This window comes from Micromys minutus (genome assembly GCF_963924665.1).
Source record: "Micromys minutus genome assembly, chromosome: 8".
Lineage (NCBI taxonomy): Eukaryota > Metazoa > Chordata > Mammalia > Rodentia > Muridae > Micromys > Micromys minutus.
The window spans coordinates 39,904,647-39,927,775 of record NC_137977.1 but is presented as its reverse complement, the minus strand read 5'-3'; the positions used below and the strand labels follow the sequence as shown (position 1 = coordinate 39,927,775).

The following is a 23,129-nucleotide window of genomic DNA, read 5'->3' as shown; positions in this document are numbered from 1 at the left end:
AGCTCATGGCATGAAGTTTGCCATCAGAACCACCGTGAGTGTTCTGTCTTTTCTTCACTCTAACTGCATAGCCAGATTAGTGGATTTGTAACTGACACTGAAATGAATTAAAGTTGAGACAGACAGCTGTGGCAACTGGCAACTGATGACAGATCTCTGTAAGAAAGTAATAAAAACTATGCACCCTCCTTCTGCATAAACACTAAGATGGACTTAACACTTTACATGTAACTGTAGCTACCCTGAACTTAAACCACTGACTGTTCTGTCTGCAGTCACTACAGTGTTCAGAGCTTTAAAAAAAAAAAAAAAAAATCATCTGTTTCCTCTTTTGAACTGTGAACCACAGGGTCTGTCATAAAACACTGTTACAGATATTTAAGAACTTTTTCTTTAATGGGGGAGACTGCATTCAGATCTCAAATCTATGCATAGCCCTATTCCAAAGGATTCACTGAAACATTATACACACATACAAAATCTTCCTTGCTTTAATGCAAAAAGAACCTCAAATAAAACAGAGACTCCCCCTTAGAAAGCTTACATGACCATCTATGTCTTAAGTAAGTTAGAAGCCTAAAAGTATTTAAGTTATGATGCAATTCAACATTAAAGGCTTTCCTAATTACAATATCCAATAGCTTGAACAGAGAAATTTAGAGAGAAGCAATCTTCAGTAACACTCAAGGAACTCTAGTTTAGAAAACACAAACACCAAGTCTCAACTTCTAAGTTGTCTACTTACATAGTTATCTTATCAGATCATTCAAGCTACTTGAATTTTATGGTTGAATTAATTCATGAGACTTTTGATTGTGTCAATATTTCTATGTCAAACTTTAAAAATTTTAAAAACAAATCTTTCTGATTATAAGTATACTATTATTTAATGTAGTGAAGCATTAATAAATGGTACTCTGCCCTCTAGTTTTTGTTTTGTTTAAACCATCACTTGAACTTTTAACAGGATAAAAGAAGTCAGAATAAAAAGCATCAGGACAGAATCTAAGCAGGGCTAAACCAAAGAATTTATAGACATTCCCAGATGCTAGAAGACAGTAATATTCTTAAGCAAACTGAAAATCCTCTTGCAATAAAGGGCAGGAAAACACAACTGAAGGACTCAAGAGCTACCCATTCCCTCCCCCAGAAAACAAGAATGCTTAGCTCTCCTTCAGCACCACATACTGGATCTTCAACTAACACTCTGGTCCTAGCACACTACTTGACTGGTATTCCTCAAACACATGCTTTATGACTTTTAGCTTCTGCTCTTCTATTGCTTGTCCCTGCCCAACCCTTCTGCTCTTCCCTTCTCTGTCTCTTCTCACTGTCAAATGCCTTTATTCCATTATCTCTAAAAGAAGTGCATTTACTCTGCAGGATCACTTCAAAAACCAAGGGCCATTTTCTGTATTAAATATGCAAATGTATATGGCACTTAATATATTTCAAGTTGTACAGTTTACTTCAAAATGTAGTTATTTGTGCATTTACTGTAAAAATTATGAGAGAGCAACACTGCCCATGAGTTCAGAATTACTGAGGATATATTATATTCTAGGACATGTATTATCACTATTTCATAGGTGAGAAAACCAGCCTTGAGAAATTAACTTAAACAAGGTGAAACAAAACCACATCCACGTATGCCTGCTTCCAGGGGTGAGCTCTGAACACTGCACCTACTCAACTCAGTTTAAATCATTTCTTATAAACTGTATTCTTTGCTTCTGTATTTCTAGACACACATACTAAAAAAAAAATCACTTTAAACAGCAGAAATTTAATAAATAACTTATTTAATTAACTATAGAAAGAGCACAAACATTGTTATAATTCAAACACTTCCATTCTTAAACACCAAATATAGCTCAGTTTTGACTAATTCTTACCATGAATTAAGAACTGGTGATTATCTGAAATTAATCATGAGAACTAAAGGTGTCCTGCAAACACAAGTCCTTTCCATGTGTGTATACATGTGTGAATGTTTTACCCACTGAACAGAAACACACATGTCAATAATGAAAGTAACTGAAAGATTCCATATCCATAAAGGCACCAAACCTGGTTTTTAGACTGCTGTATCTTGTCTCTGTGTGGGTGAGCCTCTCTGCTCGATGACAGAGCGGGGTCTTGCTGAACTGCACCTACTGGAGTAGGCTAAACAAAACCAACAATTAGTGCTGGAATGGCCTGTTTCAGAATTCCCTTCGAAAACTTTTCATAAGTCTTCAAAAGAATCAGTGAATCAATAAATGATATTGCCTATTTATTAAATCTTCAAGAAGCATCATTATTCTGAAGCACGTTGATTAAAAACTACCCAAGTAAAGCAAAAGGAAGAGAACTACATTTTCAAGTATTTTAAAGACATTTAAGCATTTGTTAGTATATTACCTTTTATGTGAATAAAGCTGTGGCTCTCAACCTTCCCAATGCCACAACCTTTAATACAGTTCCTCAGGTTGTGAAAACCCCGAACCATAAAATTATTTTCGCTGTTACTTCATAGCTGTAACATTGCTACTGTTATGAATCCTAATGTAAATATCTGATCTGCAGGATATCTGATATTGCAACCCCTGTGAAAGGGTCATGCGACCCTGTAAAAGGCCTGTTTGACCCCAAAGTGATTCACTGGATGAGACCCACTGTTTGAAAGGATCTCCTAATGTTCTTATTAATTTTAAGTTACTTTCTCATATTAAAAATAAAAATGTATTTATAAATCTTATATCCAAAATTAATAAAGTACATGTTTACAAAACTAAAGAAATATTTCTTAAATAACAAAATCATGGATTTAACATCTTGACTCAGAGAAGCTGTTAAATTCTTAACGTTGATCAAAGTAGAACATAAGTTACTGCACAGAAATATCAGCGGTATATCATAAGAATACTATTAATAATATTTGATACCAAGAAGCAAATTAACACAGAAATATCAACAGTATATCATAAGAATACTATATATTATATTTGATACCAAGAAGCAAATTAACACAGAAAACCCAAAATAACTCAACACGCTTTTATAAAAAGCAGGAAATCCAGTAACAGAACTTATATAAAATTCTAAGTATGGTGCCCTTGAAAAAATGTTCCCAAACACACAAAAAAAAAAAAAAAAAAAAAAAAAAAAAAAAAAAAAAAGAAGGAACTCCTGACAAACTGCCACCAATATTCAAAGAGCATTCTGTACTATTAAAAAAACTGTAAATAATCTTCTATGATAAGAGCATAAAGTACTCACCAACTGTTTACCAATCCAGTCATATTCATAATCAAACATATACCCTTTGCGATCAAACAAGTCAGTAAAAAGCTTTCTTAGGTAATCATAGTCTGGCTTTTCAAAAAAATCTAGCCTTCGTACGTAACGAAGATATGTTGCCATTTCTTCTAGAAAGGAAATAAAAATTATTCTATTTATATCTATAATACTAGAAAAAAATTAACTAAATTCTATTTCAATAAAAATTTTCAATTATAGCAAAAGTAAAAGGAGAAAGAAGGAAAGAAGAAAAGAAATAAGACGCTTAGTTTAATCATCACGCTCGCAACGTTTATTACCAAAGGCTAAAACTCTGTTATTGTAATATATATCATGAATTGTACTAGAGGTAGAATTAGTGGTTCATGACACATGACTGTTTAATCACAAGGCATACTTCATGCATATTGTAAAATAGATTTAAGACCCTCCTGGAGCCAGTTCACATGAGAGCATTTTCACTAGTTTATTGTTTCCTTCAGCATCAGCAATGCACACTACATTACCAATGTGGGGCAGCATTTCTAACCTTCACCATGAATAGTATTTTAATAACTGAGCTGGCAAAATAATCAAAATCATCTCAAAAATCTGACAGAAATACAATAGAAGCCTTCTTTTAATTTCTAATCAAATAAGTACTTGGTAATATACAAATTTCTACATATCACTTTTTAAAGTGATATATATATATACTTTCTATAAAAATGGAAAATTAAAAACAAAAAGCAAAAATCTAATGGGTAAAGTCGTTAACTTGTTAAAAAGAGTACTCCACCATCACGGAATGGAGGTATATAGAAAGATATGGTAGGTTACCAATGCTGGAACCAGACATGGAGACTTTTCTGCGTCTGTGCTCCCATTCACTCACAATGCAATGTAGTGCCCTGTGGCTTCCTCCCAGAGACTTTCTTGCTCTACTTGCTGTCTGATTCCAGGACTAATTATCTCAGCACCTTCCTTTTCCTTGGAGAACTGTGTATAGCCTTACTAATGCAGTCACTCATTCTGCCTAACCTAAACTTCTAGGACTGAAAACAACAGTGTTTAATCTTCCATTTATAGAGACTACAGAAGAAAAAAAAATAAAGTTTACTAGCAATGAATGAGAAAATACATTCTATTTCCAAGCACTGGCTCTACTGTTACTGTAATTCCATTACAGAGACAAGTCAGTGACTACAACGTGACATAAGACCTTTTACAGTCGTCTTTGCACTTCATGGTGCTGTGCAAGCCACAAAAGATATTTAGTAACTACCAACAGCTAAGAGGCTGAAGCAGGAAGACAGCAAGTCCCAAACCAACCTGGGTACAGAACAAGGCCCAGACAAGCCTAGGTAACTTAGTAAGCTTCTATCTCAAACATAAACTTTTAATTAACAATTCATTACCATTTCTTAATTTGGGACTAAGGAACCTTATTTAAGTAAATTTTTGCTTGTAAGTTGCCCTAAGTGCTTAAAAGATAATTATTTTCAAAATGTATACAGTTCTTTAATAATATTTCCCTAAAGTTAGTAAATAAGGTTTTATAATACCCTGAAAATAAAATTAATATTTTAATAACTTCTGTTAAACATGATATTGAGATTCTAATAAAACCAAATGGTATTTTAATAAAAATGAACATGAGTTAAATTGGTCTTATCATAACTGAAAGATGAAATTTTTTCATGTAATGCCATCTTGTGGAACAAATATACAAACTGTCTATATAGTAATTGTAATTTTTATAGGATTCATGTTTTTTCAAAGCACACAAAAAAGTATAAACTTAAGCAATGAAAGTTAACCATTTTCTACACATAAGCACGTATTTCAATTTATGAACTTAATCACTGTCCATTACCTGGAAAGTTTTCACACAACACTTCTATCGGTGTGGCTCGTTTCGTGTCTCCGATTTTCTGATACCTCTCTTTTAATGTGTCAGCCTGAGGTGGAAAAGTACAACAATGTGGTTTTTACAAACTATTTAGTTGTGGCAAAAGGCCTTAACACATGCTAAGATTTTGTGAACTCCAATAAAGAAATACAAAAAACCAATTTACCTTTAAGCCTTGCCAAGGAAGACTGCCTCTCAGGAAGTACATGAACATATGTCCTAAAGCTTCTAAGTCATCTCTTCTACTCTGTTCTGAAACAGAAGAGGAACAGGACGTTTCACTCTCACTACCAGTAAGATACGCAAATGGAAAATACTGTCTCTAAGTGTAAAGCATGGCTCTGCTACATATAAACAACAAAATCAGACAAACTCTTTTTACAGATTGTCATCTTTAAAATATGCCATATGATATCTTTAGTGTTACTGAAACTTTATTTATTTCTTTAGATCCCTATTCATGGAAATAGAGGCCAATGGAAAAGAGGGTTAATGGTCAAACTGAGTCTCTGCATCTCATAACTCCAACTTAGAGTAACAACAGAAAATGCTAATGGTGCTAAGTTTAAAGTGCTTAATGTTCTGTAAACCTGAATACCCCAAGGACAGATGGACACAAAATATGTAGCGTATAAATGACTGACAGGAACAAGCTAAGACCCTGGAAGCCACATACATATTTAATATGTTGTCACTGACATTAAATTGAGATTTCTTGATTTTTAAAATAATACAAAGATGCTAACAAATAAGAAGAAATGCTTTTAAAAAGTGCAGCACTTAAGCTATATTTCCCAAATTAGCCACATTGCTTTCTGATATTCTAAATAATGCTCAGTGCTTTCAGAAAATCAAACTTCCTGAGTACTGACCTGCAGTAAGATGAAAGGTCAGGAAATGGTTGAATTTCTACCCTGTGTTCCCACAGCATTTGCTTCAGTTTACAAATAGTGCTTATTTATACTGTCCTCAGAATCTGTCACTCGGACTGCATGTTAGAGGAGCTAGCTCATTACCCTCACAACCCAATAACGGCCAGCAGAGAGCACATTCTGGATGCTTAGGCTCTGGGAGTCTTAAAAAGGAAAAGGAAAAGAAATAAAAACAAACAAACAAAAAGTGCATAGCACCCACTCAGAGTGGGGTACACCTAGACCTTAAATCATTAATAACTCAAGAGCTAAGAAGATAGCCTTGTGGCAATTTTTGGTATTTAAAAATCATTATGTCTAATCTATACACACCAATAAAACTCTGACTATTTCCATGTTACATTTTGTTTTAGATGTACTTTATGCTCATTGCAACTACTAAGATATCAGTGCATACTATCAAACCTTTAAGAAAATCAAGTACAGACAAAAATATATTCATATAGTTGTATGCCAAAATGCTTTAAAAAATCTGTACATGTATCTCTCTTTTTAAAATAAAGTTGTAAGACAAAGAAAAGAAAAGAAAACATTATTTACAAACTCCAGATGGAACTTGAAAGCATTTTGGAAACTTTTAAAAGCTCAAAGAAGCCAGCCACCTGTTAGCAGATGACTCCTTTTATATAGTGAAGTAGAGGATATGTGCATTTTAAACGCTTAGTAGATGACAATGAAGTACAGTCAGGTTTGAGAATTACTGGAAGGAAAATCTCTGCTCACTGTAATAAAATACACCCTTGACAGCATACCTGTATAGCTGTCACCACAGTCAGGAAGTTTCCCAGAGACTCCAAATAGCTCTGCTATCAATGTCCCTCAGGACCCCACATAACTGCTTGCCATTCTAGATTAAATTTCATTTTCATACAGTACAGATTCATATCTGGATTCTTTCCCTCAGTATCTTTTCATGGTTCGCCCATACTGCTCCCTGCATCAAGAGCTCACTGCTTTTCATGAGGACAAGCACAGTAAGTCCACCTATTTCACCAAGGTAGGCTCCAGTCTGAGGCCTCCTTACTGAGGGAGGGAGAGAATCATGAGCATCCTGAATCTTTGTGTGACCATCGATTTTCAGTCATCCTAAGGAAACCCTTAGGAGTCTATCACAACATCATATGGCATGCATACTCAGCGTCCTAAGATACTTCTCAAGTATACTGTAGAAAGTTTGTACAGATCTCCACCAGCAATATTAGATCGCCAGTTATTTTAGAATTTAATACTGTCACTCTTTTACATCTTACACAGGTCAATATCTATGACATGTAAGCTTACAGTGGATGAACAGTATCTTACTGAAAACTTGGACTTCACTCATGAATTGCACTGTGTGCTGTATTTTCATAAAGTCTAATTTGTTACCAATTTTTTTCTCTTACCATTCATACTGACTTATTTGCAATTCAAAAAAAATCTGACTACACTTGAGACCACAAATTTTTCTCTTATTTTTTCTAACTACAGATTTTATAGTTTGGGTTCTTATATTTGAATCTATTATACACTTTGAAGTAAATTAATTTTGCTTTAAAAATAAGTTCCATTTTTTCTTGTTTGTTTGTTAATAGCGGCATCTGGCTATACTACTCTTTGACAATACTTTCCCTGCCCTGTTTCCCTGCTTCTGCATTACTCTCAAAACTCAGCTGAACATCTATATTCAAATTCTGAACTTTATATTCTGACCACTTACCTGTCTTTATATCAATACTGCACACAATAAGTAGGGAATGGGTGGGGGAGGGGTGGATATTTAAAGATGTCAATGACTGGAAAACAAATTCAGCAAAAAAACTAACAAAAGGAAAGCTGATTATTTGAAAGCTTCAATAAAATAATTAATCCTCTTACTAGACTAAAAAGAAAAGGCACAAATTAACAGTAATAGGGGCAACAGAAGGGGTATTAGACTAGATCTTACAGACCTTGAAAAAACTGATTTAAAAATTCTGAACTTAGCTGGGTGGTGGAATACACACCTCAATCCCAACATTTAGAAGGAAGAGGCAGGAAGGACTCTATGAGCTCCAGGACAGCCAAGACTACAGAGACAAAGTCCTTCTCAAAAACCATAAAAAGAACCCACATTATGCCAACTCAACTGAGAGGAAACAAACACTTTGTAATATTTACTAATTATTAAACTGCCTCAAGACAAAATGAAGAGCTCTATGCCAATAAAAGAAATTTAATTTAAATTTTAAACCATGAGCTTAAAAGATGGTTCAGTGGATAAAGTACTTGTCATGCAAGTACCAGAGTTCAGACCCCCAGAACCCACATAAAGCTGGATGTTGTAACATATATTTGTAATCCCAGCTTGCCAATGATGAGATGGAATGAACAGAGAAGAATCCTCCAAGTTCCCAGGTCAACTAAGTTGACCTATGCAACAATGAGCAACTAGAAACCCTGTCTCAAGCATGAAATCAGAGATCTACATCTGAGGGGGAGGGGGGAAGGGGAGTGAAGTGGGGGAAGGGGATAACATATCAAATGTAACTACAGAGAGTATCTAAAAAAAATAAGATCTACACCTGAGTTTGTCTATACTCTGACCTTCACATATATGTGGGTCCACCATGTGCTGTTGTATAGCAGTTTCCTGAAGAGACTTCACGACACTTGGGAGTTAAGCAAACTTCATATGTCTGGGAAAACTGACATCTACAAGAGTCCCCAAAGAGCCCCACCAGGGTGATAGAAGCAGTAAACAACGGCTGGAGAAGACATTGCCCAGCTAAGTCAGTGACGTTTCTCAGACCTGCTGAGCGGCCTGGAAGCAATGCAGAAAGCTCCAGGAATACACTTTCATGAGTCATCCATCACCTGTGCTGGGGTGGGCTTGTTGGTGATGTAGCTGCTTCTGAGTCATCCTGCCTCTGAAAGTAATCGCTCACCCATAGTCCTGTTAGTAATACCAATAAAAACTCATTGGTTCACTAAAATGGACTCCAGTGCAACTGTTAACTTTGATCTGTTGTAGGTTTACTTTCTGGGAAGAGCAGACATGTGTGAGTGTTTAATCTCCCCACAAAAAGTCTCTCACATAATCTGTGCCCTTGTATATACATACATACATGCCCACACACACACAAAACACTCACACACAATATATATATGTATATATATATGTATATATACACACACACATACACTACACACACACACACACACACACACACACACACACACACTTTAAACTAATTAAAACATCTTAAAACCTTACCCTAAATATGAGGCATGACTGGTACATTCTACTAAAGGCAAGAAGTATCAGATTAGCAAAATTTAGAAATAAGAGTTCAGAACTAAGAGTTCTCAACTCATATAATCCTGTGTCAGGATGTCACTGCATAAAGTTCCAACAAGTAACAAAAACTCATAAGGTATCCCTCTTAAATAGCATAAAATCCTGAAGAAGATAATGTTCCCTGACAAAGTCATCATTACTCTTTGGATATGAAGTTGGTTTAACTTTCAAAAGTGACTCTACAGGGCCTGGGGAGAGCTCGGTGTGTAAGTGCTTGCTCTGTAAGAGGCAGTCTGTATTCCCAACCAGTATACAAGAACCCAGAAATGGAGGCCGCTGCCTGTAACCCCAGGACTCGGAGGAGGAACAAGCAGTTCCCAAGACTTTGCTAGCTAAAAGGGAAAAAAGCAAGTGAGCAATCATGAGACGTCTTTTGAGGCAATAAAGAAAGCCCTGATGTGTTCTGGCTTCCACGTACGCTGAATCTCACACACTCATATACATGTCACACAGACACACACACCTAATTGAAATTCATAAGGTATAAATTGTTCAATTATCTCTGAAATATAAAAAGTATTTGAAAAATCTAACATATATTCATCATAAATTCTCAGCAAGGGCTGGGGGAATGTCTTGGTGACTGAGCATTTCCTAAACTGCACAAGGCCCAAAGCTTGATCCTCAGCACCACACAATATTATTTTAAATAAAAACTCAACAAAATAAGTTATAGAAATTTCTTTGTCTTAAGGAAAAAGCACTATGAAAGTCTGAAACATTCTTTTTCCTTCTTTTTTTCATCCACTTTATTTTATGTGGTACTTAGGTTGTACCAGGGCCTGGAAGCAGCAGACAGACATTCGAGATCTGGGCTAAAGTCCCAGTGCACTGTTTCCATTTCATTGTCCCTCCTTTGTTTTTCACTTGAGACCAGTTCTCAGGAACGTTTCCAAAATGGCCTTGAATTTAGCCTAGATAGGGCTTCACTTTGTGACCTTACTGTTTCAGACTCGTCTGTACCTTGGATTCCTGGAGTCACTAGACCTGGCATAACATAAGTTTAAAATATCTATTTCTTTCTATTCATTATCATAAAAATTCTTGGCATATAACAAAGCAAGAAAAATGTCATTTCATTATTGAAATGTAAGCACAATGAAGCAATCCAGGTTGACTCCAGCACCCACATAAAAAGATGAGAAAGAGCTCCACAAAGATGTCCTCTGACCTCCAAACAAGCGCCATGGCATGTGCAACCCCCTAAACACATACATATGCATAAAATAGTAAGTATAAAAACAAAACATTTACATACTAGCAATGAGCAATCAGAAATTAAATTTAAAGAGCAACATCTTTACAACAGTAACAAAAGCCCAGAAAAAATATAAAAACAAAGTTACCAATATATAAGAGTACTTGAGTTTGTATGTGTGTGCGCATGCAGGAAAGTAAAATAGCACATAATTACAAAGGCTTGAAAGAACTGAGTCCCTCAAGCTGCCCTCTGGCCTTCCAAATGCAGGCAGTAGCCTGAGCACCCCAACAGTCCCCCACATACATATGCAAAACAAATAGCTGATATACATACACACATACTATATATCTATATATAATTTTAGCCTCACAATAGGATTCTTTGTTAAAGAAATAGCATATAAAGCCATTTCTATTCCATCGGTCTACTTTAGTTACCACAGTGTCAACAAAAATGATCAAAAGTGATCTTACATCACTCCATCAAAGGACAGTATTAGATTCATAATCTACAAGGTATTATAAATTCAAGCCATAAATAGGAGTTAGTAAAGTAAGCCCACTACTAAAATTCAATCCAAAACCCCTTCTACCTTCATAATTGCTTTCTTTGTGTTCTTTTATCAACTGACACCTGGAAATAAATGTCACCAAGTGGGAAGTAATACAAGTCACATGGAAGCTTTCTCTTTGAAATAGAGTAACTAAGGCACACACTTCAAGTCTGTAAGAGTTCTATTACATGAAAAAGATCCCCACAGGTTATCAGGTACTTATTAAATCCTGTTCACATTTTTCTAAGGCATTTAACTGAATAGGCCTGTTTAAAAATGGGTATTTCCCTCAAAGTCCTGATTACGTAATTATTAAAGGATTAGAAGTGGAGATTTGATTTAAGTACAGTTAAAATTTCTTTTAAGTGGCTGAAAGAAATTTAAGCCATATTATTAAACTTATACCCATTAGAAACATTATGTATTACATATGCATAGCCCATTTTCAGAGCCTCATATACATCCACGTGCTATATATCAGACTTTCAAAGTTGTAACTTTACTAAAAGTAGAAATTATTACCTCGTATCTGGAATACAGGTTCAGAGTTAAATAACTACCAGAGCTTAACAGGACAGGATTCTACACCTTCCTGTATCTGTTCACTTGGAAAAACCTAACAATGAAATCGTTTGCTGTAAACCTTCTACAATGTTTTTCTATTAAAAATTCAATATTAATTTTCTCCATCTAGATATGATAGTACTATTTAATTATCTGTAATTGTCCATATCCATTAAAATTTAATTTTGACTAGAAAGACTTTGTTTATGAACTCAAATTTATCTCTTTCAACACAGAATATGCCAAAGGCCTCATTTAAAAGTAGGAATCGGGCTGGAGAAATGGCTCAGTGGTTAAGAGCACTGACTGCTTTCCCCAAGGTCCTGAGTTCAATTCCCAGCAACCACATGGTGGCTCACAACCATCTGTAATGGGATCCAATGCCCTCTTCTGGTGTGTCTGAAGACAGTGACAGTGTACTCATATACATTAAATAAATCTTTTTTTAAGTGGGAATCTATTATATATGCATATATTATCAAAAATAAATGTTTTACTACTAAAAACAACAAAGACTAAAGTGCAGACTGGTAAGGAAACTCAAAAAATAAAAACTCAAGAGAATATAAATAATTCTTTGCAAATAAAAAAACTAAAAAAAAAAATCTACTATATATAAAGTATAGGGGCTAGAGAGACAGATCAATGGTTAAGAGTTCTCCTAAAGTACCTGAGTTCAATTCCTAGCACCACACTGGGCCACTTACAACCACCTGTAATTTCAGCTCCAGGACCCTCTTCTGGTCCCACAAACAATTTCCTTGTATGTAGTTACTCCTATACAAACACATGTGCATACACATAATTAAAACATAAAAGTAAATCTGTTTTAGATGGCCTTATTTAATATTTCCTTATAAAAGGTTTTAGTAGTTTTCTCAACCCCACAATTACCAGAAATACATTTGCCACAATGTTCATTGAGCTCACACTTTATCAAATTACATAATAAAAATGAGATTTGTTATTTTTCCAATGACAATACAAGGGCAGGGCATGAGATTTCATGCCTGTAATCCCAGCATTCAGAAAGCTAAGGCAGGAGAATGCTTAATTCAAGCTCAGCCTGATAAATACAACTGAGTTCCAAGTCACCCTGAGCAGGAAGGTGAGGCCCACACCACACTGGTAGACAGAAAGCCCCACCTTAACATAAAAGAAACAAAACAATTATGAGCACAATGTGCAGTAACGGCTCCCTCAGCCCTCATCTAGACACACAACCCAACACTATCAAAAAAGTCTAGAACATGGAGATTTCTTTCTGAGAAAGAATCCAGCGCACAGTCATTTAATTCAAATTCTTTCTTGAAATTTCTCTCAATTTAGATATAATTCAGTAAGTCTGGCTTCTAAGTTAATAGAAATATGTCAAAGTAAGGGAAAAGCCAGGTGCTGCAGCAAGGAACCACATACATGGTAAGACGGCAAGTGAGACAAAACTGTAGAAAAAAATAAAAATCTCCAAGAACTAAAAATAAAATGCATTCTCTCTAAGCTTGTGTGTGTGTGTGTGTGTGTGTGTGTGAGAGAGAGAGAGAGAGAGAGAGAGAGAGAGATTTTCAAAAGGCAGAAGTGATCCAAGAACTAAAAGATGAGCCTCACAGCCACTGACCACAGGTTTTTCAAAAGTGGACATCTAATTAGAGCCGACATAAAACAACTCATCATCACAATACAATGAAGCTGCAACAGCAGCAGGTAGTGGTTTCATTAAGTGGAAAATGGAAATCCCTATCTGTCACACTGCTTTCTGAACATGTCACTTTGGACAGTGATGTAAGCAAAGATATAAGCAAAAAAAACTTATGCTTTGTTAAGATCAACAAATATTATGAGACTAAAAATGAAAGACTATGCAATGTGATTTTTATGCTATTCATCTATAATATACTCGACACATCTCCTTCTGACTAAATCCTGAATAAATTTGATTGCCTCAAAAGTAATCACCAAAAGTCTGGGTACATAGTTCACCAACCAGTTCAATGCTTGCCTAGCAGATTCAAGGCCCTGAGTTTAATCCTCTAGCATTTGAAAAACAAAGAAAGGGAAAGATGGAAGGAAAGAATAGGATGAAAGGGGGGAAAAAAAGATGGAATAAGAAAGCAGGATTGTTAAGAACTAGGTAAAGCTGTGAAGGTTTCAGTCAGACACATATAAAGTGAAAAAAAAAAAATCCTGTTTTCTCTGTTAGCTCTTTCTTCCAACTTTCCTTCCTTCCTTCCCTTTCCTTTCTTTCCTGGTTCCTTTCTCTTCACCAAATCCTGTATGTCAAATTCAACAAATATGAGATACCCAAGTCACAAGCACCACCAACTCATGGAAAGTATAGAACACACTCAAACACCACTGAACTCACTCGTGTGATCTGGCAAACAAATTTCCTCTATCGATATTACCCATCTACATTAGACTAAGTGGGTCTTTGAAAAATAAATCTTTATAGCTTTTGTTGTTGTAGATTCCTACAACAGTTAAAGGTCACTTCCCCAACCTCTGAAGGCCTTTCCCAACAATGATTAATAACTCACTTTGCCTGTTCTACAAATAGAAAGCTGCTACGTATATCATTGTTCACAAAAAAAAAAAAAAAAAAAAAAAAAAAGAAAAGAAAAAAAATTAGCCTATAGGGAAGTTGTGACCTCATTTCTTACAATAAAATAGTTGTGAGGCGCCATTAGTTATTTTTTAATAGTCTGTAACAACTCCCATAAAAGGAAAATTTCTTAGGAACAATGCACATGCAAATATGGGTGTGACTGGTTTAAAAGAGGCTACCCAATTGTGTTTTAAATCTGTCAGGATAGTTTGCTATTGAAAGGATTTACCAACAGTATTACCAGAATAAAAGCTGTCTTTTATCATTTATCTCTGAAACTGTAAAGGCATTTCACCTTTTTCTCTCACCATGAGCACCATCAGGCCAGTTGTCAATGCAAAATCTAATGGATTCAGAACAGAGGAGCAGAGCAGAGGCAAACAGTCTAACAGGTAAGTCTGAGGAAAGCTGGGAGCTGGATTAGACAGCTTTTGCAGTCCTCCCCACACCTTATTGTGTACTTTAATCAATGATGACCGACATAAGAGAGTTGTACATTCCTGGCTAGTGCTTTCCATCAAGACAATAGGAACAGACTCTAAATGCAGAACACCAAGTCTGTGCTGATATAAGCACACAGAATGGTTTCAGAAAAACTTACTGCAAATACAATGTAAAAATGATTTTTAAGAAAAAGACAAACACAAATCAGTGTCAACAAATACACCATGAATAAAACCTCAACCACTGTCTCACCTCATACAAAAGTGAACAAACAAAAAAACCTAATTATAGATAAGTCATAGATATAAGAAATTAAAATCAAAAGGCTTCTAGGAAAAGCACAAAATCAAGCTGCAGGTTATGTAGTGCAGATATTTGATACATCATATACCTAAATATTTTTGCCTTATCCAACATAATTATGTTTCAGTTTTTTAAAGAACTCTAAAAAATAATTAAATACCGCGTGTAGTAAGCTTGTTTCATCTAGCAATTCTGAAGCTATTGTCTGAGTAGCTTCAAAGCACTGAATAAATAGGTAGTGATAAGCAGACGTCTAAATGTCAGCAAAGAAAAATAAAAAGGGAAACAAATATAAATAGGGGTGTACTACTTTGTAAAAAACTGACCCAAAACTCAGAAGTACCAGAAAATCTTGAACCTTTACTAGGAATATAATAGTACATGTGTACATCTGTATGCTGGATAGGCTATTTACACTATATACATATGCTGTATACATATATTTATACATTTCCCAGACCCTAGTTGTAACACCCAAGTATACATGAAGATATTCTTAGCCTGGTCTTAGAGTAGTACCATCATTATCTCCTAAAGAGACCCAAGACATCTCATCAGCATGACGGCTATACCACCTGGAATAATAGAGGAACTACAAACCCAGAAAGAACAGAACGCTGTGAGCGTTAACAGGAGGAGTCAGCTTGGAATGAGCAACCAGTGGCCAATGTGAGTCCCACTGGGCATCAAAATAAACAATGATAGCAATGAATTTATTAAATAATTTAAAAACTAAGAGCAATAGTCTACACAAATACAAGTTAATAACTGGGTAAAAAATAATATTTGTGAGGCTGGAGAGATGGCTCAGTGGCTAAGAATACTGACTGCTCCTCCAGAGGTCCTGAGTTCAATTCCCAGAACCCACATGGTGGCTCACAACCATCTGTACTGGGATTTGATGCCCTCTTTTGGTGTGTCTGAAGATAGCTTCATGTATATATATATAAAATAAGTAAATCTTAAAAAAAAAAAAAAGTAAAGTCAGTGATGTCAGCTTATCAGCTAATAAATATGTAAGGAAAAACATACAGAAAAAAAATCAATACATAATAAATCTACTAGGTAAATTTTTATTAAAGAGCCTTTCCTAGTAGCACATGCTTGCAATCACAGAATGTGAGAGGCCAAACAAAGAAGACTTCAAGCTCGAGGACAGTCTAAGCTATGAAGCTATACCCTATCTCAAAAGTAAAAAAGAAAAATTTAAGAATAGCATGTTTGCATAATCTCAAATATCTACCTACAATATGCTTTTTAGTTACCAAGGGAACATTCACTTTCCTGGAGAACCTCAACAGGCATCATGTAATTAAGTGAATAGATCCAACTGGAACTAATTACATGAACTGACTCCTGACAGAATACAAAAACACAAAACTGCTTTTTTATATCTGTGCATTAAACGTGTATACCAATATCTAATCATAAAAAATAAATGACCATTATTGAGAATATTTTTAAAAATTACCTTTGCTCCTAAACATTATTAAGATTAAGACCTAAAGGAGAAGTTCCTGGTTTTAAAAAGAGACTAAACTTATGGAATAAATAAAATATTGTCCCAATCAAAAAGACATAAAAAATACTCTATAACTGACATTTTATTCTTTGTATACATAGAAAATATTTTTTAAAGTTAATAACTTGTCTAAAGTCATACTGCTTAGAAAAAAATACTCTATTTAGAAGCCAGCTCTGTCTGTCTTTACAATCTCAATAAATAAAAACATTCACATGCACTGAATTCAGTTAAAATTGGGCATCACCTTGTATTATTTAATAGAAACATTTAAGTGGATCTCTCAATTGTATCAAAGGTTGGACATTCCAAGTTATCATACAAAACATTTCCCCTGTACAGGGCCTTATTTTCACAGTATTATCAAACTGTAAGTGAAAGAAAACTGTAGATACATGGAGAATAAGAATCACAATACATCTGTTTTAATTTGCAAACACTGACTCACAAATAGGAAACCAACTCACATGTTGCTATGGCCACAGACCCAAGCTCCCACACTTAAGGCATGTACACATACCTTTTCCTAGATGTGTATTTATGCTCATGTATCTGGCTGTTCCGGTAAGGCTTTTGTGTTCTCTGTATGGTATATGTTTCTTTGTCTCTGGATCAATATATTCCTTTGCCAAACCAAAATCTATGATATGAATGACTTGCTGGGCTTTGTTTCCTGGCCGTCCTATTAGGAAGTTCTCAGGTTTCACATCTCTGTATATCAAGTTCTTTGAGTGAACATACTCCATGCGAGAAATCTTAGTGGGAAAAGAGAAAATAATTTTTAGTTTAGATTTTCACTAATAAAGAAAATCATGATAAAACCAAGACAGAACTTTCACAATAAAAATAACATAATAAAGAAAACAATTAGAAATTGTTTCAAGCCTTTAGAGTTAACATGGTATCAGTGTTTTTCCTCAACGAGCATACACCTATTTATGTCTTTGCTGTTACAGTCACAAGTAAATAAAAGTATTTGAATTTTGGGAATGTATTTCCTATCAGTAAGTCAAACTCAATCACTATTTTCAGAGGATGCTATATTACAAAGATGAAAAACTTTAAAGGCCTAAAAATAAAGATCTCAAACTCAAAGCTATAGACACACTCATAGGGTTAAGATTATTCTTCCTCCTTCTGGTTTCCTCCTGCACCCAGAGCTGACCTGTGCGAGAGCACTCTGTGCCCAGACCCTGCTGGGAGAGAGCTGGTCCCCCAGAAGTGCTGACACACCTAAGAACACAGGGAAGACCACCACTGCTGCTGAGGGACACGCCCGGAGCCTTCAAGACAAAGGAATGGAGAAACAGTTTGGGACAGGAAATTTCTGGTTTCTATCTGTGCCCTGTGCTGACCATGTGGCCACACCTCTCTGTATCTAGTAGACCCTGCTAGGAGAGACCTGGTCCCCCAGTAGTGTTGACACACAGGCTTACAGGAGGGTCAAGCCACTATAAGAATTGGCAAGACTAGCTAACACCAGATGTGAGAGAGGGTGGTTTGGGAGGGTGGGCAGAGACTGGAGAGAAGAAAGGAGGAGAAAAGAGACTGGAGAGAGAGAGAAGGAAGAGGAAGGAGGAGAGTGGGAAGGAGTAGGAAATAGACTGAGGGAGAGAACTTGTAAGCAAAGAACTAAAGTTGTCCAAGAACTCCCCACATCCTGCTCCACTTACCAGCTGTATAGCTATCATGAGAACCGTTTTCAGAGAAAATGTTCTATCACAGAGGTCAAACAAATCTTCCAAACTAGGTCCCAGCAGTTCCAGCACCATGGCATTGTATTTACCACAAGGGCCAAAATAGTAAACTTGAGGTATACCATCTAGGAAAAAAGAAAGAGCTATTTAATAACTTCATCATTTTAAGTACTAAGCCTTTTCCTCCAGAAAACCAATAAACAATGTTTTAATTTTTCTACTCTTAAGCACTTTAGCAGTACATTTATTTTTCTAGAAGTACACTAAACATTTCTGATTAAACCTCCTTCTCTAAACCCAGTCCTGGATGTTCACCTGGTAGTCTAGTTGTGCCTGTACTGAAGTGTGTCACTGAGCATCTGATAAAGAATATTCTATCACCTCTCGACAACCTCATCTACCGAGTTTCAGCCTTATATGTCTATAGACTACAGAAAAGCTCAGACCATAAAAAATATCCTACTTTTACTGAACAAGGTAGTCACTTTCGTCTTTAAGAACTACCATACTTGGCATCCTGCTAAGATCAACAAAAATATCTCCTTGGGTGTGGGAAAATTCTTAAGATTTCATTCGCCTATATAGTTAAAGAAATGTGTGTGGGCATTTATAACTCTAACACACATACACGTATAATGTATGTACAGTCTCTATTAGCAGATCTTAAGTCAATCAAAAGGCAGACTGTGTGTCTAGATGGGTTTAACCTTATCTCATCATCTTTAAAAAGCAGCTTACAAAATCAAAAGGAGGAAGACCTTGTCTACACAGCCTTAAAGAAAAAAGCTCCATGTTATAAAGAGATCTACATGCTAGATGGGAAGCCTCCAAAACCTGAAAGCCTCAATCCTGCACTCATTAGAAATTGTAATTGGGAGAGGGAGAGCTGAGGAGAAAAGGATGCTATGCTTCAATGTAGACCACCGTCCATAGCCCAGACTCCCACCCTGGTTTTGGCACTGCTACTCTAAACAGCAGCTGAGTTCTCTGAGCTAAACTGTAAATAACGATGCTTCACATTTTAACACACTAACAATTCATTATAAAGTCATATAAGATAGCATAAACTGAAAGTAATAAATCCCCAATTAATCCCTGTAAATTGGGCTCTTTACCCTGATACTGCATGTAGAAATGTTTCGTATGAAGAAATGAAGCTCTTTTACCACCCATACTTTTTTCCTTTCAAATAATTTAAAAAGGCTTTTTTTTTTTTTTTTTTTTTTTTTTTTTTTGTCTTTTCATATACAGTTTAAAACAAAATCCTTTCCATTCTTTTTAGTCAAGACCTTTGGGAACAGGTTAATTCCTGTTAACCCTATAAAACCCAGTTCCAATTACTGTATGGCAGAAGATGCACTCTGAACTAGAAGGCAGCACAGCATTTCTCAGTCTGCCCTAACATTCTTCAGTGTTGCTGTGTGGCTGGGTGTCACTCAGCAGGTGGGTCTCAAGAGCAGCAGCAGTGGTTTGGGCAAGAGCTTCAAGTGTCAGGATGAACAATGCAGAAGGCACAGAGGAATGGAATAGTACGTCTGTGACAGGCACAGGAACAGAAACAAGCGCACGTGCACACACTCTCCAGAATCAGCCACCACCTCCATGTCTGTCAGCACTGTACGCACCAGCTAAGCGTAAGTAGCTTCACTGCAGTCACTCATCACACATGTTCAGGATTCCTAAGGCTCACCACAACTAAGTCCTGTTCTGGGTAAAAGAATTCATACACAGCGAGAGCACAGAGCCACAGTCAAGACCCAGAACTGCTACTGAGACTTTGCAATAGCTCTCAGCTACATAGTTTTTAAAGTTCTCCCCACTATTGTATTCCTCCACGGTCCTGAAAGTTTCTAATCTCTGTCTCAATTTAACAATCTCTGGGAAAATATTTCACTCTAGTTTGTTCCTTTCTCAGCTGTAAGGTGTAAATACATTAGAGCATCAAAATTTGTCAGAACTATAGAGAACATAAAAAATGAGCAAATTGTGAAGTTCCTTAATGCCAGGACTACAAGTGGACTTCTCTACTTACTTCTGATTCACCAACCAACCATATTCTAATACTTCAAGTTGTAGAGAACTGCTCTCTGAATCAAAAATTCTGGGTTACTGCATGGCAGTATTTTGCTGCCAATTTTTTCAGTGTTTTCAAATGCAATCCAAAATGGAAAAACACTTATGGAACATCACTCTTTATTCACTAAACAAGTGTTGAGCTCTGATGAGACCTTAATAGGACTGACTTGGATGCTATGCATATAAAAGCAAATAAGAAACCATAACTCAAGAGTCTGCCCAGAAATGCAAAGTTGGGAGTTAACATTAAAAAGTCCACCAATGTCACTCACTACAGTAACAGAATGGGGGAATGCCATGTTATGATGCAAAGAACAACAATAACACAACTCAGCAGAATTTGAAACATAAGCTGCTTACGTCCCAGCTATGATCTGCAAGCTAGCACCATACTTTATGATGAAAGACTGATGTCCACTTTGAATTCCTCAATTCAACCATGCTTTAGCAGAAGAATAAAAATGAGCTCCCCCACGTTAAAGTTCAATATTACCAAATAATTAACTTGTTTATCTGACCTGTCAAGAAACCAGGAAAAAAAATCTAGAATGGGCCAGTTTCAATCAGCATGATGTTTAAGGTCTTTCTGCATTAATTCTTACTCAAAATGATGTAACATAATTTGGCATTATGAATCAACCATGTATCGACTGTTTTGTCTCTCCTCTATTACCCAATGAGGGAAGTGCCCATCTGAAATGCCCATCTGTTTCATGTTCCCTATTTCTGGGGGGAGGGGTGTATGTCTGTTTGTCTCTTTGATTTTGCCTTTCTCTATGTATAAAACCCCTTTCTTCTGCTTTTTTCACCAAAACACTTAATTCTATTTTGTTTTTCTATAAGTGTTTACAGATCTGTAATACTGGCCCTCAAAAAAGCTGGAGCAAGAAAACCACAGGTCTTATTTAAGCTGTTTACAGTAAGACACTAATGCAATCTTTTGGTTTGGTTTTCAAGACATATTCTCGTTATTTAGCCTTGGCTGGCCTGGAACTCATTATGCAGGTTGGCCTCCAACTCACAGCTCCATCTGCCTCTGCCTCCTCAGTTCTGGAATCAAAAGCATGTGCCACAATATCTGGAGAGAAATATGGGCTTGGATTAAATTTTGTTTAGTATTCCTAAGGTCATGGTTTTGATCTCTAACTGTGAGCTAGAACAAGGTCTATTCTAACCTGGGATGGTGACTTACATGTCACCTGTGACTCCAGCACTGAGGAAGAACAAGCAGGAGGATCTGGAGTCTGAGGTCATCCTCCTATACATAGGGAGTTTTGAGGCTGAAATGAACTATAAGACCTGTGTCAAAAAACAAACAAAAAGGAAAAAAAATAAAGCCGTAAAATCTGTAATCTGTTGAAGCCCTGTATAACAGAGCATTCTTGAGAATGTACAAACTCTTCAAGACAAAAGGATAAAAGTGTTACCAAGGGCTCCCCTACCCAAAAACAATAAAAAATTTAAGCAAGAGGTAATTACAACTTTGTGAAATCTGTATCTACTAAGATGATTTTAACAATTTTATAATGCTTAAAGATTAGTCTAACAAAATTTTGGTGATATTATTATGGTGTAATTTAGACAGTGAAACATTTCAATATTTAAAATACATGCATATTAATAAAACAGTATCTTCCAAGAGATCAAGAGATGCAAAATCATGCCTGGGTAAGTGGATTTTAATACACATACTGGGGGGAAGCTTCTAACTTTACATTGCAACTAAACGTTAAGGAACTACCATTTTTCCTGCTTTGGTGTACTGCCTGGCTCCATACACACTGACCTTGTGTCCCTAGTCAATGCTGCAGCTTTAGGAAGCTTCTTCCTAAAGAAGCAGAACTCTGGGAGTTACAGCTGGGATGTAGAATACAGGGGTCAGGTGTTAGAGCTATATCATTTTCTGGTCTGTTTCTTCTACAATGAGAAAAATAACTAATACAATATCAAAAAGATATCCATCATTTAAAGCCAAATAACTCACCACAGCTTTTTCAATATGAGGTCTGAAACAACAGTAGCCTGTAAACTTTACAACAACACTGGTCTGTGAGACCATTACAGGGAACAATCACTATTAAAATTATTTAATAAAGCCATGAGGGTGTTATTCACCTTTTCACTCTGATTTTCTAACAAGCTAACAGTAAGTTTTCCTGGACACATGCTATCACAATGAACTGAAGATAAGAGAAGCTGGCTGTTTTCTATTAAACTGTATATTTAAAAAATTTGCAAACACTTAAGAGTGACAATGTTCTCATTCATTTATACTGAAAAAGAAAGTTCAATATGAATTTTTAAATGTTTCAATTAGTACTGTAAATGACAATTCGGGGACTTTTTAATATTTAATATTTACTTGAATTTCTTGGTGATCCAATTCACAACAAAAGGTTTCTTCGATCCTAAAAGAAAAATCTTAAAGGCATAAAAGGCTCTCAGCAGGAAATGTCTGAGATGTGCCACCTAACAGATTTGGTACTAAAAAGAACCTCAGCCCAAATGTCTGGCATGTGCTGCCTATAATGTAAGTCCTCTCTCCCAGCAACACAGTGTGTAAGAGTGAGAGAGGGGAGACAGGAGGCTTTCTTAAATTTCTTCCTGTTGTTTTTAGAGCAGGTCAAACTTATGATTCTCCTGCCTCAAAGTTCTGAGTGGCAGAATCATATACATGGTTAATATACCTGAATATTTCTCGTTTGTTAAAACGTTAATTGTAAAAAACATGGTCAGGAAACTA

At 35.9% G+C, this 23,129-nt stretch overlaps 1 protein-coding gene across 11 annotated transcripts in view; it reads right to left on the bottom strand.

Moving 5' to 3' along the window:
• The window catches only part of CSNK1G3 (casein kinase 1 gamma 3), an 87,789-nt gene that overhangs the window by 20,126 nt on the left and 44,534 nt on the right, over window positions 1-23,129 (bottom strand). For 7 of the 11 annotated variants that reach the window (XM_080920426.1, XM_080920433.1, XM_080920432.1 and 4 more), the window contains exons 5-10: window positions 18,287-18,435; window positions 17,134-17,368; window positions 5,340-5,425; window positions 5,138-5,222; window positions 3,262-3,410; window positions 2,071-2,166 (exon numbers count right to left, since the gene is read on the bottom strand). In XM_080920426.1, coding sequence (XP_080776552.1) covers window positions 2,071-2,166; window positions 3,262-3,410; window positions 5,138-5,222; window positions 5,340-5,425; window positions 17,134-17,368; window positions 18,287-18,435 — 800 coding nt within the window. The remainder of the gene's footprint in view (window positions 1-2,070; window positions 2,167-3,261; window positions 3,411-5,137; window positions 5,223-5,339; window positions 5,426-17,133; window positions 17,369-18,286; window positions 18,436-23,129) is intronic. The other 4 variants (XM_080920430.1, XM_080920434.1, XM_080920436.1 and 1 more) reach the window with 1 other exon arrangement.